Raw genomic sequence first — 18794 nt, 5'->3', positions numbered from 1 at the left:
GGATGCTTTGTGCCGATCCTGATGATGCTTCTCTTCTCCGTCCTCTCGCGGAACCCGCCCCTGTCGATGGGGACCGCCATATGGATCGGCTGGTGTATCAAGGCGCTACCCATCCACCGCCACATATTCTCACCGCCGCGCCTCATCGCCGGGCCGCCGCCGCTGGAGGGATGTCCCCACCCCTCTCGCTCACCGCACCCGTCCACTCACCCTCCCGCCCCGCTCTCTCTCTAGATCGTCTGGATCCTCATCTTCGCAAAGGCCATCGCCACCATCTCCAAGGACCTGGGGATGCCGGACTACCTCGGCTGCGCCCTCAAGGGGACAGACCCCGCCGTGCGCCGCCAGTAGTCGAAGTAGTAGGCAACCTCGACTCCAAGATCGGACCCCTCTCCACGCCCAAGCGACTGGCGACAGGTCACAGGAGCCGTGGAGCTTAAACCCACGCGGGGACTGGGGGGACGGGAACGCCAGCAACGCGCGTGCCCGGCGGGGTCGATTGCCTTACGCTAGCCACCCGACGCGCATCGCTGCAGGTGCGCGATGTTCTGCCGCTAGCATATCTCCCCCATATCTCCCCACCGACGCAGGTCGTCCCTTGCGTGACCTTTGTGCTGGCCTGCCTCTGCTCGCTCGGCACCGGCACTTCCTGGTGCGCGCCCGTGGCACATCTCTGTGAATCGGGTTCTCATCACCCGCCGCCGCCGCACCCTCCCGTGCAATCCCGGGGGGGCTGTTGGTACCGTGTGCCCGCACGAGCTCCGCCAACTCCCAGCGCCTGCATTGCGGCGTGCCCTCGCAGGGGCACCATGGCCGTCATGTTCCCGATCTCGCTCCCGCTGGCCATCAACTTGTGCCGCGACGAGGGCATCGAGGACGGGAGTGACGAGGGGCTCAACATCCTCTACACCACCTCCGCCGCCGTGCTGGGCGGCTCGGTGTGGGCGGCCACTGCTCCATCGGGTGATCTCGGGTGATCTCGGGTGATCTCGGGTAATCTCGGGTAGGTGTGGGGCGACCACTGCTCCATCGTGTCGGACACCACCTGCCTCGCCGCGGCGGCGCGCCAGCCTAGAAAGGAAAGGGGGGAGGGGGGAGCGAGGGGGGGGGGGGGGGGTTGTACCTGTGTACTCCGCGAACGCGGCACGAGACCGCACGTGAGACCGCATTTGTGCCCCGTTGTAGGCTTGCCAGTGCAGCGTCTACGACCACTTCAAGACCCAGATCCCGTGCGTGCCCCGGGCGGCCCCCGCATTTCCCGCCACTGCCCTCTGCCACACCATGACAGACTCGTCCTCCTTAAGCCACATGAAGGGGGGGGGGGGCTTCGCGATGCTATGCGGCTAGCATATCTCCCCAGATCTCCCCAGATCCCCCCAGATCTCCCCAGATCTCCCCAGATCTCCCCAGATCTCCCCAGATCTCCCCACGCTGCAGGTACGCGATGTTCTGCGGCCTCAGCGCGCTCCTCCTGGGCTTCCTGCCCACCGCCTACGGAATCATCGAGCACGAGACGTCTGTTCTCGTCCCCACGCGACCGGAGCGTGGAGACCTGTTGGACTTCCGGTGTAGGCATGCCCGCCGGCGTCGGCATCTTCATGGCGCTCTCCGTCTCCCCCGCCATCTCGGTTGCGATCTCCTACGTCCCTCGCTTTGGTGTGGTCACCCCCAGCCTAAGCACCCAGCACTGCGGCCTCTCCCGACGTCCACTCCCGCGCCCACCCACACCCACCCTCACACCCACGCCCCTGCCGTCCCCCCCCTCCCCCCTCTCAGGCGGCGCTGTTCCGACGTACTCGCCGACGCGCGGCGAGATCGGGACCGGCATCTGGGGCATCAAGGCGTCCGTCATGTCCTACGGCAAGAAGGCCCCGGGTACCAAGACAGAGGCCGCGTGACTTTGGCACACATGGCAGAGCGGAGGCGCGGTGACGGCTCCGGTTAGCTAGGGGGCCGATCCGACAGCGAGAGAGTGGCACGCCTGGCTCTCGTGCACTCGTGTACTGTTCCTTGGCGACCGAGGACGGCGCGCCCAGGAGGTAGGAGGATGGTGCGTGCCCAGCGGGGGAAGACTGAGGGCTGGGCAGGGCGGGGGGCGCCGCGATGCTTGTAGCATATATAGTACCTTGTAGCTGCTTGTACAGATCCCGCCCACGGGGAGTGTAGTCACTCGTTATTGTGTGAAGGCTCTGTGTCTGGCTCTGCTGTGTGCCTGTGAGCCTACCGCGTAGAGAGTGTGCGGTGCGCGTTGCGGCTCTCTGTGTACTCTCTGTAGGTGCACAGTTGCCGCCTCTCTCACTGTTGATAGATGGTAGTAAGTACAGCAGTTGGTGGCAGAGGGTGCCTCAAGATTGTCAACAAGCAGAAGAAGGAGCTCTGAGGGCACGGCGGCGCCTGTAGAGCGGAACGGACTGGGTGTTGCACGCGACGTTGATATCCACTCTTTCGTCTTTGCTCTCAGTATACGGTAAACTTCAACACAAGGAGACATGGAGAGCACTGGCGCACTGGCACTTGGTCTTGGACAGTGGCACGGTGATCAGTGGTGGCCTGGTGCGTCAGTAACTCGCGCGCACTTCGGTCTTTTCGCGCATACGGGGTGTGGGGGGTGAGTTGACCAGGGTTTGTGCGCCGGGCCCTCCTGCTCGGCTCCAGCGACAAGTCTTGTCATCAACAGAGTAGATCTAAGGATTTGACCTCAGGGCCGATGTAACGCCAAGCGCTGGTAGCGTGATTTTTTACCTCACAGTCTCCAGGTTTCAACTGTGCAGAGTGTGTGAGCAGCAGAGGAGCTGCTCTCCAGGCTTCTGTCGCAAAGAGCTGCATGCCACCGAAGGCGCTGTCGAGGTTCGCCGAGCGCGGCACAGGTTGAGGGACACCGTCACCGACGAGCGCGTTTGGTTGGACTTTTCACTCCGGACAAAGACGGCGACACGCACACGAGCCGCCGCGCGGCCGTGTCGCCGTCATAGCGGCGAGGCGCGGGACCGTCTGTGGCGAAGTGGGTCGCGTCCCTCGATTTTTCCGTCAACTCACCGTCCAAGCCTCCATGCCCTCTTCCCTGTTCCCTGGTGAGTATTGTACTCACACTCACTCACTCACTCACTCACTGCTCCCTGGGTGGGCGGGCGCGGGGGGGGGCTCTACCCGGGCATATTAGGTATGTTGTTAGCAGATCATGGTGGTCTCAGGCCCAGTGAGGTAGTGCATCAGACTATCCCGGATCCTGCTGACCAAGCTCTTCTTGTAGCTCGATCGGTCACACCGCCATCGCCGTCGGGGAGAGGGGGGACGACACTGCTTCGGCAGCGTGCACCTCGATCCTGTACCGTGTGTACTTGTTACGTGAAAACCCGCTGCGCGCTGGGACCCGGACGCCAGCACACACACACGGCTAGATTTCATGGCGGGCCGCCTGTACCGTGTTTGTTATGACCCCCCCCAATGAACACACCAGTGAGGGAGGGCGAGACGATCGAGGGGTCCCGTACCATGCGGAATCGACCCTATGAAGTGCTCAAGTGCTCAAGCAGATCATGGTGTGTGTCTCGCAAAAACACGAAATCGCACACTACCCACCCAGCCCCGGTCCCGAATCCGGCCCTGCGGCGCGGATATTTTTATACCTTTGTTTGTATATGGCAACCGCCGCCCGCAAGCGCGCCCGCACCGGCGGTGGCGGCGAGGAGGAGGACGAGAAGCCCGTGCCGGTCGCGGATGGCTTCGAGGCGCCCATCTTTGGCGCGCGCGTCGTCGGTCAGGTCACCACGCCGCCGCTCGAGGGCGAGGACGGCCCTCTATCGCTCGGTCCGGTTGGCGTCGCGAGCGACACGCTGGCGCCTGGTACGTCGCGACCGAGGACTCGCTGCTGCACGTCTCGGCGGCCGGGCGCGTGCGCCGCGTGCTCCTGGCCGCCAGGCTCCCCGGGCGTGTTCGATTTTATTAAATGCGCCACATGTTTTGGCGGGCACTTCGGAACGCCCAGCCGGGTTTCGCTAAAGCAACAGTCGGTCGATGGACTTGAGAGCCCTTGCTGCGGCCCGGAAGCGAGAACGCCCCCGCACCCTGCTCGGCCGAGCGGTCTCGTCGCAGCCCACCAAGCAGGTGCGCAAGTCGCCCGCGTCGGAGGCTCCGAGGCCATCATGTTCGGCGGCGCAGAAACGCCCCAATGCGCCGCCCAGAGCACTGAATTCGCAGAGCGGTGCGACGCCGTAGCACTCTTCTGCTGATATGATGTGCTGCGCGCGCTAGGCGCACCCTGGCGCGCGGTACACGGGATCCCACCCCATCCCACGACCTGCTCCCAGAAAACTATCACTCCATCCCCGCTCGTCATCGCGTGGCCGCACATTCTCAGAATGACGCCATTTTCCCCTTCGCGGCGGCAGGAGCAACTGCGGGGCAGCGCGCGCCGCCCGACCCGGCGCCGCCGGCTCAGGGCCGGGAGGAGATCCCCCCTCGCCGCTTCTATGGGGAGCCGCGAGCCGCTCCCCGCGCCGAGGACTCAGCATCCTCGCAGCCAGCCCCAACGTCTCTCGTCGTTCGCTTGACGGCTGCACAAAAGGAGGACCTGCTTACGGAGCGAGTCAACATGAGTGTGGCGGCGGCAGTAGCCCTCCGCGCACCAAAGCGCTCGGCCGAGACGTGGTCGGCAGTAGCCAAGTCGGGTGCGATGGACCTCTTTGTCTGGTGGGCTGAGCCTCGCCCTTTCTCTCTGCGCGCGCTCTGTCACACACTTATGCCTCCCTCGCGTGCAAACACAGGCGGTACATAACGCCCACGTGGACGCTGGAGGCGCAGGCGCGGCCGAAGGTGCGCCAGTGGTCGACGAACTCCCAGTCGGTCCTGCGTGCCACCCTCGACCTGCTCTCGGCGCGGGGCTCCTTCAAGGCGATGTACGACGTGAAGGTGCTAGTCCCGAACAAGGACCGGCCCTCGACGATGGTCGCGGCGGGCGTGGTGCCGGCAACCTTCTCGGTGATCACCAGCGCGCGCAAGACGGTCACGATCGTGCTGCGCATGAAGATGGCCTACTTCAACGCGGTGAGCAGCGCGGTGAGCCCGGGGTACTCGACCCACACGCCTTTGACGCTCTGTCCCTTCTCTAGGTGGGGGATCTGCAGGTGTGTGCGCCGCACCCGCAGCAGGGACCGATCCCAGCCTTCGAGGGCTATGGGGAGTCGGGACTGCTCACGCAGGAGGCGCTCAAGGAGGAGATCAAGCAGTCGATCCGCCTGATGGTGTCGACCAGGCCGGCGTGGGGCAAGTACTTGGACCCGCGGCTGCTCACGGCGGCGCGACGCACGCCGGAGCAGGAGGCGGCGGCGGCGAGGCAGGAGGCGACGAGGGTGGAGAGGCTGGCGGGGGGGGCGGAGGCGGACGAGGACGCGACCCAGCCGTCCGCATCGCCGGCCAGCGTGCTGGCGGAGTCGGGCACGCCGCATCGGCCGTCGCAGGCATCGACAATCGTGCCATCGGCGCCGCCCAGCGACGCGACGGAGGTCGCGGACCCGCAGATACGCGCGAAGACCCCTTCGCCGCGCCGGCGGGGCGCGCGAATGGCGCGGGCGCTGGAAAACGTGCCGCAGCTGGACATGCAGGCTTTCATGGGGGGGGCAAGCGCAGGGTCGTCCTGACCATGTGGGACGCCGCCAATGAGGAGCGCCGACGCACCGTCGTGGGGGTGGTCTCCGCGCTCGAGCTCGAGGCCCGACTCGACCCGCGGATGAGGCACGTCGTCGACGGGATGCGGCAGCAGCTCGAGCGGGAGTACGGGGGCCAGATCGCGGCGCTCAAGCGCCAGCTGGCCGATCTGAAGGCGGACGAGGAACGGGTTCGGCGCGAGGCGGTGCGAGAGGCGAGGCGCGAGGTTGGCGTGGCTCACGCGGAGCAGGTGCAACGCTCCGAGCACGCGCAGCAGAGCGCCCGCTTCGAGCATAAGGCGGACACGCTGCACGCGGGCCATGTCAAGGCGGCGGAGGCGAGGGCGGAGAAGGCGGAGGCGAGGGCGGAGAAGGCGGAGGCGAGGGCGGCACTTGAGGCGGCCAACGCGGCGGCGGACAAGGGTGCGGCAAAGCTGCTTGTGCGCAACGAGAAGCGCCTTACCGAGTCCATCGAGCGGGAGCGGGGCCTGGAGGCGGAGAACGCGGCCGTCAAGAAGGCGTACCGCGAGTTCCGCACCGCGAGCACGACCGCCGCCGCTGCGCACGCCGCCGAGCGCGCCGACCTCGAAACAGCCCTTGCCACCGCCACCGCCGAGCGCGCCGCCGGCCTCACCCAGCTCGCCGGGATGCAGGCGAGCCTCGCATCGTCTGCCAAGGCGCTCGAGACGCAGCGCGGGGCGCTGGAGCGGCTCGCGGCCGAGGCCGCGGCTTCACGCTCGAGCCCCCTCGCGCGGGCCGTGCAGACTTTCGACGATCGCCGTCACGAGAGCACCGACGCCCCCCGGACGCAATCGCGTTGGCGGTCCGAGGAGCGCGACTACTGGCAGGCCGCCTTCACTGTGCGCCGCGAGTGGGACCTGCGGACGCTCGCCGAGGCGCTCGAGTCGAGCGACGGCGACGTCAACGAGTTCGAGTACCCGCCGGTTGCTACTGGCACCGACCGCGTCATCCCCGAGGCGCTGCACACCTACGACATCAACGGCGGCAAGCAGACGTTCAAGTGGCTGGTGCTGCGCGACCTGAGCCCCTACACGCTCGCGCGGATCTCCGGCTACCTTACCGGCATGGGCGTCAAGCTGGACGTCACGGCGGGGGGATCGCTCACGAAGTGGTTCAAGGGCGCCGACTTCCACGCGATGATGCTCGGCGACTCGCGCTTTCCGGGCGGCGCCCCCGCGTGGTTCTCTCAGCTCGTCTACTGCATCGGCGAGTGGGAGCTCGAGAGCGGCGCCGCGCCCACCGCTCCATCGTGGCACGCGAACTTCGCGTGCCGACCGCGCGAGCTGCTGCCGGCGATGATCAAGCGCTACGGGAAGGACCTGGCGACGCGCCTCGTGCGAATGCTCGAGATGTTCGACGCGCTCCGCAACCTCTTCAAGGTCGTCTCCGAGAGGCCCGTGACCCAGGTGGAGAGGGACGACGTGGCGTACCGGCACGCGCTCGCAGGTCCGCATCGCACCTCTCCGCGCGCCGTCTCGCACCCGCGCCGTACACACACACACGCAGCCACCCCCTCCCGCCCCCGCAGCGTGTGACTGCATGAGCATCTTCAAGGACGGCGCGGCCTCGACCGCGAGGACGAACATCTGGAACATCATCCTCGTCGTCTGCACTTACGTCATCTGGAAGTGCGCTCACCCATCCCCGGCCCCGCGCCCCGGCCCGTCGCACTTCTCCGTTCTCACCCCCCCCCCCCCCGCCCGCCCGCCCGCCCGCCCGCCCAACCCCGTAGGCGCGGCAACCTCTACAACTTCTCCACCGCAAAGCTCGAGGCAGCTGGCTGGGAGGCCAAGCAGACCGTCCGCAAGTGCATCTGCTGGCGCTCGGGCCTCGGCAAGAACGTCCAGCAGCGCGTGTCGAAGCGCCAGTCTGGCAAGCGTGCGAGCATCTCCAAGAAGGGGGCGACGGCCGCGCTCGCCGGGCACTTTCAGGGCTACGACAGGAGCCTCGCCCCCCTTCCTCGCCCCCCCTCCCCCAACCCTCGCTCCCTCTGTCATCGGTCCCGGCCTCCCGCTTCCCGCGAGGGCAGACACAACCTGCCGCCCACACCTGCCGCCACCGCCCTTACGCCGCCTCGCCGTCGCCCCCACAGCTCGGGCGTCACGCAGCTGCTGCGCCGCACGCGCATGAAGCGGGACAACGTGGTCAAGGCCGGCTCGAAGACCGCGACGCGGCTCTCCGTGCTCGGCCGCATCAAGCTCGAGCCCGGCTACAAGGCGCCGCCGGTGTTCGATGAGGTGCTGCCGCACGGCCAGGTGTTCAGCTGCACGGCCCTCTACCGCTCCCTCTTCATGGGCGAGGTCAAGGTCGGCGCGCTGTACGACTGGGACGGCCACTGCACGCTTACGCGTGCGCGCGAGTACCGCATGCGGCCATAGGCCGCCGCCTGCTGCCGGCGCGGCCGGGCACTCCGGGAATTTATTTTGAGTACTCTCGTAAACTCGTGACGCTTGTGGGGCTAGTATGTTGTTTTCTGGGGGCGTTCGGGGCGGCGGAGTATTTTTTTGTGCGCGCGGGCGGCCAGGGGCGGCCCCTGGGCGCCCTATGGCCGATTTTTTACAATCGAACACACCCGGCAGAGGAGCAGCCGCCCCGAGGAGGTGGAGGAGATCAGATTTGGACAAATGGGGAGGAGGTTTGGTGAAGTACGAGGTCGAGAGGGATCACTCGTGACTAGTAGCACTCTTCTGCAACTAAATGACTATTACCTTACACACAGTACATCGGGGCAAGAGATGCCATAATGGCACGCGTGTCGTCTCTCTGTCTCGTCATGTGCAATGATCTCGCGAGAGAGTTGATCTCGTAGAACACTTGGAGACTATATACTCTTAACCGCACGGTGAGCCATAGCACAGCCGCGCCTCCCGACTGCTCTCTGAATGGCGACAACCCACGCCCGCCAAGAGGTCCTCACGCGGCCAAGAGGTCCGTTGAGTGGCAGCGCGTGTGGATAGCTTTTTACAGAAAAAAGGTCCCCCGGCCCACGGGCGTGTTTTGAAACGCGGGCTTACGCCAATCCCTTCCACAAGTTCCACAGGTGGACACAGCAAAGGTGCAAACTCGACCTCAACCTTCACAGGCTTCACTGACCGGCCCACAATGTACAGCGCATAGGCGTTTACTTACATAGGCGAGACGGCGATCTCGGGACGCATAACTTCGTGAGGCTGTCGCGAGCGCCGCCTTTGCCCCCACCGCCCAACCCGGATGATCGCCCTCCTTGCTGCCAATGCGTTGAGCTTTGGCCCCGCGGGGCTTCACGCACCACTTTCCGCGTCGCATCCTGCTGCATGATGTAGCGACCGGAATTGCGAGAACACGGCACGCGCTTCAGAGTGTCCCCGCCATCAGCGATCATGAGCGACGAGATAACGGGCCTGCGATGAGGGTGCTGCTATCGTGGTCCCCGTGGGCCACTGACATCACGTCAATCGCCCTCGCCGTCTTCACCCGGTAGTTACCGCTCGAAACCCCAAGCAGTAAGGTTTACCCATTTCAATGCATGCCATCTTTGTACAGCTCCCGATTGCGCCTACGTTCGAGGCCGGCAGGTTGGGTGAGGAGCAGCAAAGGGAAGGGCGGTGTGACCTCACACCGAAAGCTCACCTTCTGGCGTGACTCCGCACGTGTTGCAGCCGTCAAACCAGCGGAGGCAGCCCAGAGGGATACCCGGCGATCCGACAGCGACTTCTTCGGTGGGAGGCGGATTAACAGGCGGGTCCTCACTTTGCGGCCGGCCCCCCTCCATCTGCATCCTTGCGAGCCTCATCTTCAAAGCTGCCGCCTGAGCGTTTGCCTCCGATGCCCGTGCCTCCGCCTCCGCCGCCTCCTGCTCTTTCAGCGCGATCCTCATCTGCATCCCGGCGGTTTCAGCAATGGTGGAGCGCATGCTCTCGATCTCGTCAGAAAAGTGCCTCAGCTCCGATTGGACGAGAGTGAAAGGCGCGTGGGGCGGCCTACTCGGTGCGGGCGGCGGACGCGGAATGTAGACGCAAATCGCCCGCGCCGTCTTCTGCTCGCGGTACTGGCCTAGACACGCCGATAGTCGGAGGTCAGGGAGAGGGGTTAGGGGCGAAAGGGGAGCGTTGGGAGCTGTAGAGCTCACTTCGAATGGCCTGAACATTGGCGTTCCCCCTGTGGTTGTACTGCACCGTGTTCTCTCGACTGGCGAAAAACTCGCATCCCCCCAAGTCGTCCTTCCAGCCCTCTGGTCCGGAGGCGTATGTGAACTGGTAGCCGAGGCTTCTGGCGCACTCCCGGCACTGCTCTTGCCCGATGTAGCAAGCTCGGTTCCCGTCGTGGAGCCTGCACTCGGGTAGTGGCGGCGCCGCCGGTGGTGGCGGGGCTTGCGGCGGTGCAGGTGGGGACGCAGGCGAAGAAGGCGGGCCAGGTGGGCCAGGCGGTGCGTCAGGAGACTCTGGGCCACCACAGAGGCTGGACGAGGAGGATCGCTGCCAGCTGCTCCTTCCGTCCTCGTGGTGGACGAGAGCCATCCCTGCGTCGTAGGCGACAAAGTTGGCCCTCGCGTCGCAGTACACGCAGAAGCGGACGCAGTCGCGTTTCGAGCGGAGGACGCATCGAGCGTAGATGCCGTCTTTGTGGTAGCTGCAGTCGCACTCGTGGCATGGGCCGGTGGTCGGCACAGGCGGTACCATCACAGCTGGCGGGGCCGCCGATGGCGCCCCTGTCATGCAGATGGCGAGCGCCATGCGCTGATCGCCATAGTGGAGGTCGATGGAGTGGATGGTTGGGTGGCCGCAAGTGTTGAACCCCGCCCCCCCGTGGACCGCCTCACACCCTGCCAGATCGTCGTTCCAGCAGCCCGAACCTTGGAAGCCTCGAATTCCGAGCTGCGAAGCGCACCGCCTGCAGGCCCCTGCGTCCCCAATTGCTTGTGCTGCACTACACTTCTGTCCTGAGGGCAGCTTCACGCATCGGCCTGGTTCTTGCTGCGAACCCGGTGGCGACGGTGGCGGCGGTATTGGACCCGGCGGTGACGGTGGCGGTGGAGCGGGCGTGGGCGGCGCGGGCGGCGGAGGCATCGGCGGCGTTGGATCGGTCACGGCCTCGGGCGATGAAGCCCGGAGCACGGGCGCAGCCATTCTGGCAAGCTCTGTGATCAGTGCTTGAGGAGGAGTGGACGGGGCGGGCGCAATGCATGGAATCGATGAGTAGAGCGGATGTTGGTCGTACAAGCAGCCTACATGGTACACACACCAACATCAGAGCGGGAATGCGGTGTCGTGCAGCGCCACTTGAAATACACGAAGTGTGGATTCAGCTTCTACGACAATCAGCCTCGGCCCGTGCAGGTCTGGTTGCAAAGCGTGTATGGCACACCTTCAGCTTGGACACCAATCTCAGCGCAAGCGGCGACCGCCTCGCCGAAAGTCCGCTTGGTGATGCCGGGCGGCTGCCCAGAGATGCAAGCCGTGCCCACGATGCGCACGCACGCTTCCGCGCCCGCTACGTCGGGCTTACAGCACTGAGTGGCAATCCGTTTAAGTGCTCCGTCAATCTCTGCTCGAACGGTACCCTCGTCGCCTGGGAAGAGGCAGGAGAGCTTGCCAGTCTTCGCGCTCAGGACCTGAACGCCCGCGCTTGGAATCTGCCCACTAACCTGAACGAGCGTGACCAGCGGGAGAAGGAGATTACCCATTATGGGTCACAGGGCCGAAAGACAACAGGACAGCCACGTCCGCGGCCGTCCGTCCGCGGCTCGCTAATTGCTCCAACGTTTCCGCCTTTCTTTTTTGTAAGTGTTAGCTCTTACGAACATGCCCGCCAGAGCGCGAGTGTTCGCCAATCCTTTTCTCTCTCTGAGCACATTTTAATATACGCCCCCCTCTCCCTGTGAGTGAGTGAGTGTGTCGGGCACACTCACCCAGCTGTTAACCTGATGTTTTATTTTTTTTGGCTGCGATTTACGTGTTGGCTCCGCCGACGGCAGCTACCCGCCCCGGCCCTGCAAACCCGCCTTGCTGCCATGCTCGGCCAGCCGCTGATGAGCGGCCGCCCGGCCCGCGCCGACCACGCCTCCGGCGCGCCCTCCTCCCGCCGCCTCGCCATTCCCGCCTTTGCTGCGGCGGCGGCGCTGCTGTCGTCCGGGATCTAGATGCCAAAGGCGCAGCGCTCTGCATTCGACAAAGGGAACCCCGCTAGTTTAGCTGGCGTGCAGCGGCACTGCTCCACACGCACTCCCGTCCACGGCGGCCATGGTGAGGCTGGAGCAGCGGGGCGCGTCCTGACCGCTCTCGCTCTCTCCGCCTTAGGTCTGGCTTTCTGGCGGGGATGTGGTATGCGCATCGGAGAAGCCCGGGCGGGCTGGCGGCGGCGCCGGGCGGTGACTCCTACACCTTCTCAGCGCGGTCGTCCGCCGCCGCAACGGCAGCAGCGCCGGCAGACGTACTGAAGGCGCCTAGACACTTCCTAGACGCTTCCTAGACCGCCCTAGACATCTTCCCGGGATCACGCACCGCCGTCACTGCTCTCCTGCTCGTCCCGCGCGCATCGCCCGCGCCGCCTGGCGACACCGTGCTCCTTGCTCGGGACGGGATGCAAACATGTGCAAATGCGTGGGCAGAGCAAGAGCGAGAGGATCCGGTCTCAAAGCCTCTGCACCTCCCTGCCCTGCAGGTGTGGTACGAGGAGCGCACGCCTTCGAACTGGACGCTGCCGAGCCCGGCCAAGCGGTGCGACTACGTGGTGACCGAGGTGCGGAAGCGGAACAAGAACTACTCGCGCGCGCTGCTGCAGGCGACCGCCCCGGCGTTAGCTCGCACACCGGACGTATGCCCACCTTCTGGGTGGCGCGCGCGTCTAGGCAAAGTACCAGCTGCAGTCGCAGAGCCTCAACACCTTCTACCGCGGCGTGGCGTACCTCTTCTGGCACGACTTTCTGCACGGCAGCTGGGGCAACTACGACGTGCTCTCGCTGCTTCCAAGGTATCGCCGCCACACGCTGCAGACGCTGCACATCTCGCGCACCTCCTTCTGGACGTGGGTCTCTGGCGACCAGCACCTGTCCAACTTTGGCGCGTGGAGGAACCGGCACGACGACATCGTGTACGGCGTCAACGACTTTGACGAGGCCGTGGTGTACGACTTCCACATCGACGTGTGGCGGATCGCGGTGTCGATCATCGATCACGCAGAGTCGAATGGGCTGTCGTCGGACGAGGGCGTCGAGGCGATCCGCGCCTTTTGCCACACGTACGTCGCCACGATGCGGGACTACGTCGGCAACGAGCGCGACAAGCAGCACGAGGTGCGGTATGGCAACACCGACGGCAAGCTGGGCGAGTTCTTGGACAACGTCGGCGGGGCGGAGAAGGAGCACCAGATGCTCAAGAAGTTTACAGAGGTGGTGGGCCACAGGCGGCGCTTCAAGAAGACTAAGAAGACGAGGCTGCTGCCGGCCAACGACGCAGTCTGGAAGCAGTTTAACGCCTCCTTCACGGTCGACGGGTACGGCGCGACGCTGCTCAAGGTTGGCTGGAAGGTGCGGGAGTGGGACGAGGGGACGTTCCACATCCTCGACCTAGCGCAGCGCACGGGCTCGGGCGACGGGTCGTACGGCCTGCCTCGCTTCTACGTCCTGATCGCCGGGCCGCAGGGCGGGCACGGGGAGGACTGCGCGGTCATCCTCGACGTCAAGATGAGCGTCCCTCCGGCCGCCTTCGAGTCGCTCGAGCCGCAGGACCGGTCGTGGTACAATGCCCTCTACAGCAACGAGGCGGCGCGCGCGGTGGAGGCGCAGCGGCGCTTCACATCGTACACCGACCCGTGGCTGGGCTGGGTCCAGATCGGCGACAACTTCTACGTCGTGCGCGAGCGGTCGCCGTGGAAGGCCTCCTTCCCGCTCGACTCGCTGCAGAGCCTCGGCGACTTCATCGCCTTTGCGCAGCAAGCGGCCGTGGCGACGGCGACGGCGCACTCGCGCGCGTCGTATGGGAAGACGCCGGCGCAGATCAAGGAGGTGGTCTCCACGGCGCTCGGCGCGTACGTCGCCACCGTCGCGTGGGCGCGCCGCGTGGCCGAGATTGCAATCTCGTACCACGGCCAGGTGCAGCTCGACTTCGAGTGCTTTCGTGACTGGGCAACGGAGTACCCGAGACTGCACGAGAGACTGCCCGAGACCGCACGAGAGTACCCGAGACTGCACGAGAGTACCCGAGACTGCACGAGAGTACCCGAGACTGCACGAGAGACTGCCCGAGACCGCACGAGAGTACCCGAGACTGCACGAGAGTACCCGAGACTGCACGAGAGTACCCGAGACTGCACGAGAGTACCCGAGACTGCACGAGAGTTCGCGAGACTGCACGAGAGTACCCGAGACTGCACGAGAGTACCCGAGACTGCACGAGAGTACCCGAGACTGCACGAGAGTTCGCGAGACTGCACGAGAGTACCCGAGACTGCACGAGAGTACCCGAGACTGCACGAGAGTACCCGAGACTGCACGAGAGTACCCGAGACTGCACGAGAGTTCGCGAGACTGCACGAGAGTACCCGAGACTGCACGAGAGTACCCGAGACTGCACGAGAGTACCCGAGACTGCACGAGAGTACCCGAGACTGCACGAGAGAGTACCCGAGACTGCACGAGAGTACCCGAGACTGCACGAGAGTACCCGAGACTGCACGAGAGTACCCGAGACTGCACGAGAGTACCCGAGACTGCACGAGAGTACCCGAGACTGCACGAGAGTACCCGAGACTGCACGAGAGTACCCGAGACTGCACGAGAGTACCCGAGACTGCACGAGAGTACCCGAGACTGCACGAGAGTACCCGAGACTGCACGAGAGTACCCGAGACTGCACGAGAGTACCCGAGACTGCACGAGAGTACCCGAGACTGCACGAGAGTACCCGAGACTGCACGAGAGTACCCGAGACTGCACGAGAGTACCCGAGACTGCACGAGAGTACCCGAGACTGCACGAGAGTACCCGAGACTGCACGAGAGTACCCGAGACTGCACGAGAGTACCCGAGACTGCACGAGAGTACCCGAGACTGCACGAGAGTACCCGAGACTGCACGAGAGTACCCGAGACTGCACGAGAGTACCCGAGACTGCACGAGAGTACCCGAGACTGCACGAGAGTACCCGAGAGTGCAGCCCACCGTTGAGTGCCTTTCGCGGTTGGCGCTGTGGGTGAGGGGGTAACCGCCGAGACAGCGAGACAATGACACAGAGGTGACGGCGAACACCCGCCCTCCGAGATTACCCGAGATTACCCGAGATTACCCGAGATTACCCGAGATTACCCGCAGGTGGCCAAGGAGTACCCTCCTCCCTCCGAGACGACGGTGGAGTGCTGGGACGACGATGACGGCGCGGAGAGTAGCCGAGATGCCCCGAGATGACCCGAGATGACCCGAGATGACTCGAGACGGAGTGCTGGGACGGCGAGGACAGGGGCGATCCAGTCAAGCCACCCCACCCCCTTCCCCATGGCCTTGACACGATGTCAGCGCCCCGAGGCCCTCTCTCACGCCGACCCGCCGCTGTGATCAGGCGATGGGCCTGGCTGCGACCCGCTCGATGACGACGCGAGGCGGCGAGCGTGGTGGAACGGGCTGTAGAGCTAGACGTCAGCCGAATTCAGCCGCGACGTCACAGCCGCTTGGAGTGTGACTTGTTTATCCAGTTGGGTTTATGGCCCTGGCGACGTTGCAAAATCCCGTTTTTGGCCGCCGGCTCTCGCCGACGCCGTCTCTCTCGCGCGCGCACATCTGCACGAGCAGGATTTTGGAAGGACGATCAAGGGGACTGGTGTGGCTTTTTCCCGGGGGATTGGCAGATATTGCCAGCTATTTTGTTTTTGAAAAACGGCCCCCGCCGGGCGCCGAAAACTTGCGTAACCGCCGAAATTCATTCACCGAGGACTTTTGTTCAGAGTCCTCGGCCCGCGGCCTCTTGCTGACCTGTCTGCTCTCGAGTCAGGTGGCGCTGCCCCGACTCACCTGCGCGATCGCCGCGACGCCTGCACACCTCCACAGCCGCTGCGCCGCCGACCACTAATCGCGCATCACGCCTGAATTGTGGCTGGGGCCCGAGCCGTTCTGCGCGTCTGCGATGACCGAGAAATCGCCTCCGCGTGCCCTTAGGAGGAAGGCGTCATTTTGGGCATGGCCTGTTGGTGGCTCGGGGCCGTCCTGGCCGCGCCCACCGCCCGTCAGCCAACCTTTGCGCCGCGTCCGCCGCGTCCGACACCTCCGCGTCCGACACCTCCGCTTCCGGACTATCTGCAGAGCTTGGGCTGTGAGGTCTTCGTGAAAGGCGAGTACGTGAAGTGTGAAGGCTGCGTTTACGACGGCAGTGGCGAGGGCTCCAATCGCAAAGTTACGCATGAGGGCTCCCTCTCGCCTGAAGATGCTTTGCGGATCATGACGCAGTCGGGCATAGACGTCTTCAGCCAAATGAAGATCGCCGACAGCCACACATGGGAGTTCCACGGAATCAATTTCGACACGAAGAAAACCCCAATCTGGGATAGCAAACGGTTCAAAAAGGAGTCGTTGAAGTGTGGAAAGTCAGACGCCATGGTGGTCTACATCCGCATGCGCAAGAAATACGACGGCAGCGTATTCTTCACGACGCAAGGTAGGGATGATTTGAAAACCAAGAAGTTGCTCCCTGCCATGGGTAGGTGCTACACCAATTTCGCATACTCGAGCTTCAAGGCAACGCTCAACGAAATGCTCGATGGGATGGCAAGAGATGCGCAAATCGTACTCGCCGATCAGATCCTTTCGACGATCGTGTTCGTTCCTATGTTGTTTCTCCCGGAAGTAGACGTGAGCATATCGATCCTCTCAAATGCCTTGAAGGAGCTCTGCGAGGGGCGCCGGCGGCAGAGCTCAGCGCGCTGAAGCGCATGAAGCGCGCGCTCGGGTTGACAAGCAAGAGGTAGGCGAGGGGGCCTACACGCGTCCGTGACACGTCTTTCGCGCGCTCTCCAGACAGCGGGTCGGTTAGCATCGGCGAGGCGGAGCGCCGACGAAGCACAGCACTGCGCATGAGACGCTCAGCGCGGTGAGGACGATGCGGCGGCCGAGGCCGCGGTAGTTGGTCGCGACGAGCTGCGCGCCTGGACTCACTCGTCGTAGTTCAGCGCCTGCCCGCCCGCCCGCATGATACGATGGATCCGCCCGCTTGAGCTGCTCTCTCGGCAGTCCTTTGTGGGCCCTGGCTGGCTCAGAGGCACTGCCGCTGGCCTTCTTTGGGGCGGGTCTGTGCGCATCTATTCGCGTCGCCGGTGGCGTACGCGATGAAGGACATGCAGACGTAATTGATCGGAAAGTAGATGTTGAGCCGGTTGGGCCTATGCTCGCATGGCTGTTGCGGTGGCCAGGGTTTGCGGGGGTGGGAGTAGCGCGCGGCAACGGCCAACGCACCTCCCTGTGCGAGAGTTGGTCAGCACCTCGACCTAGCACCGAGGACGGGACAGGGCGGCTTGCGTTGGCTGCTTTAGTGGGACAGAGGCATTAACCGAGCAGCGGCCAGGGCGCGCGGTTTGACACGGGGTGCAGGTGAGGCTGCGGGTGCGCCTTTGCCACACGATCAAAGATCATCCCGGCGACGCTCGCTGCGAGGCCGGCAACGAGGAGTCCGGTGCCTCGAGGGATGAATTTGCCCGGCAGTCGCACCTGTGAGGCTGGGCAGAGGAGCCTGAGCCCTCGGAGGAGCTTGGGGTGCGGGAGGAAAGGGCCGCTCACAACAAGCGCGGCTGTGTGCCACGCAGCAACGCAGACGATGGCGAGCTTGAGGTAGGAGACGAGCCACGGCTCGTAGTCGCGGTCGTCGGTCGAGAGCGACTCGCAAAATATGGCGGCGTCCGGTGGATCCATTACATGCGGGGCGGGTGGAGCAGACGCGTAGAGGCGTGTGATTGGCCCAGAGGCCGGACGGGCGAAACGTCGGCGTGACAAGTTGTCGTCGTTCAGGGCGCCACGTATTCCTTTTGCCTATGGCTCTGCGCGCTAAGTCTGTGAGAGGATGCGTTCACACTGTCTGTGTGTACTTGTTGAAATTTTGTAAAAAGAACACAACAACCCAGGGAGGGATGGGAGGACGGCACGCCGCCACCACACAGGGAGGGATTTTAAGGAGAGGAGTGTGGTAATGCTAGCCGTCGCCCACCCTTGGGCGTCTGCCTCGTCCTGTCTCTCTGTGCAGCCTCTCGCCAATTCTCGCAGCGGCCTTCATGCCGCCTCGCGGTCGGAGAAGGGGCAACTCCGTGCACTGACGGTCGGCCGCCAGAAAACACGCCTGCGTGGATCGCGTCACACCAATCCTCGCTACCCAACGCGGCCAAAGGATATCCACCTCGAGAACCTCGAGAGAGAGGGCTCGCCGGGCTCTGCTCCACGCAAGAGACCTCGAGAGAGAGTGCGTGTGTCTACCTCGCCAGCCATGCCGAGCCCATCCGCTGCCCAGCAGCTAGCAGTCGGCTCGTGGGTGCACTGCCCGCGCGAGGAGGGCGACGAGTACGAGGCGTGCGAAATAATCCAACTCGACGCCGCCTCGATGTCGGTCTCGCTCCGCTTTTCTGGTGGCTTTGTCGCGGCGGCCGTCCCCATCACACGCATCCGGCTGGAACCCGCTCCATCCACCACAGCGGCGGCGGCGAAGGAGGACGGCGACGAGGAGCCGCGAATCGTCGAGGACGACGGCTACTTTGCGGCAGCCGCCCTCCCGACGCCGCCCGCGGCTGCAGAGCTCGAGGCGGACCCGGAGGCGAAGTACCGGTTCGTCGCGGCGTACAAGGCGGCGGGCAACGAGCTCTTCAAGGCGGGCAAGTACGCGTGGGCCATCCGCACCTACACGGGTGCCGTCGACGCGCTGAGCCGGCACTGCTACCCGTCGCGTGAGAGGATGCTGTGGGACTACTTTGCCCGGGTGCCGTGCGCGCAGTGCTACTCGAACGCGGCTCTGTGCGCCATCAAGCTCGCCGACCACGCCCACGCGGCCGCGCTCTGCGAGCACGCGATGGAGTGCCGGCCGGAGGACGGCGACCTGACAAAGGTTCTGCTGCGGCACGGACAGGCGGTTTCCGAGAAGCTTCCACCGCGCACATGCCGCAGCCGCACGAGCTAGGGATGCTGCAGCCTCG

General features: G+C 64.7%; 4 protein-coding genes across 4 annotated transcripts in view; 3 read left to right on the top strand and 1 right to left on the bottom strand.

Moving 5' to 3' along the window:
• The window catches only part of EMIHUDRAFT_119374 (hypothetical protein), a gene marked incomplete at both ends in the record, with an annotated part of 5582 nt that extends 3684 nt beyond the window's left edge, over nt 1–1898 (top strand). Inside the window, 6 exons of the mRNA XM_005767830.1 lie at nt 235–336; nt 591–652; nt 803–938; nt 1186–1229; nt 1438–1544; nt 1777–1898. Of these exons, the coding sequence (XP_005767887.1) occupies nt 235–336; nt 591–652; nt 803–938; nt 1186–1229; nt 1438–1544; nt 1777–1898 (573 nt within the window). The remainder of the gene's footprint in view (nt 1–234; nt 337–590; nt 653–802; nt 939–1185; nt 1230–1437; nt 1545–1776) is intronic.
• Nucleotides 1899–8658: 6760 nt separating this feature from the next.
• EMIHUDRAFT_470551 (hypothetical protein) lies at nt 8659–10706 on the bottom strand. The gene is made up of 3 exons (XM_005767829.1): nt 9772–10706; nt 9273–9695; nt 8659–9198 (listed from the first exon to the last, which is right to left on the bottom strand). The coding sequence occupies exons 1-3, from the start codon at nt 10373–10375 to the stop codon at nt 9113–9115; spliced, it is 1113 nt and encodes a 370-aa protein (XP_005767886.1). The 5' UTR covers nt 10376–10706; the 3' UTR covers nt 8659–9112.
• Nucleotides 10707–11881: 1175 nt separating this feature from the next.
• EMIHUDRAFT_119371 (hypothetical protein) lies at nt 11882–15261 on the top strand (the record flags this gene model as incomplete). Its single annotated transcript, XM_005767828.1, has 5 exons — nt 11882–11884; nt 12303–12380; nt 12490–13731; nt 14950–15019; nt 15194–15261. 5 exons carry the CDS (start codon nt 11882–11884, stop codon nt 15259–15261), a joined length of 1461 nt encoding a protein of 486 aa, XP_005767885.1.
• A 523-nt stretch (nt 15262–15784) lies between these two features.
• EMIHUDRAFT_445587 (hypothetical protein) lies at nt 15785–16985 on the top strand. Its single transcript, XM_005767827.1, has one exon. The coding sequence runs from the start codon at nt 15808–15810 to the stop codon at nt 16549–16551; it is 744 nt and encodes a 247-aa protein (XP_005767884.1). The 5' UTR covers nt 15785–15807; the 3' UTR covers nt 16552–16985.
• The last annotated feature ends 1809 nt before the right edge of the window (nt 16986–18794 follow it).

This window comes from Emiliania huxleyi (genome assembly GCF_000372725.1).
Source record: "Emiliania huxleyi CCMP1516 unplaced genomic scaffold EMIHUscaffold_479, whole genome shotgun sequence".
Taxonomy (NCBI): Eukaryota; Haptophyta; order Isochrysidales; family Noelaerhabdaceae; genus Emiliania; species Emiliania huxleyi.
Note: the sequence above shows the minus strand (reverse complement) of the source record. Positions and strands in the feature narration are given on the sequence as shown.

Coding starts and splice junctions, on each gene's coding strand:
- EMIHUDRAFT_445587 (XM_005767827.1), top strand. CDS start 15,808: ATGGCCTGTTGGTGGCTCGGGGCCGTCCTGGCCGCGCCCACCGCCCGT.
- EMIHUDRAFT_470551 (XM_005767829.1), bottom strand. CDS start 10,375: ATGGCGCTCGCCATCTGCATGACAGGGGCGCCATCGGCGGCCCCGCCA. Junction 9,696..9,771: donor CAATGTTCAGGCCATTCGAA/GTGAGCTCTACA, acceptor CGGCGTGTCTAG/GCCAGTACCGCGAGCAGAAG. Junction 9,199..9,272: donor GTGCGGAGTCACGCCAGAAG/GTGAGCTTTCGG, acceptor CCTCGAACGTAG/GCGCAATCGGGAGCTGTACA.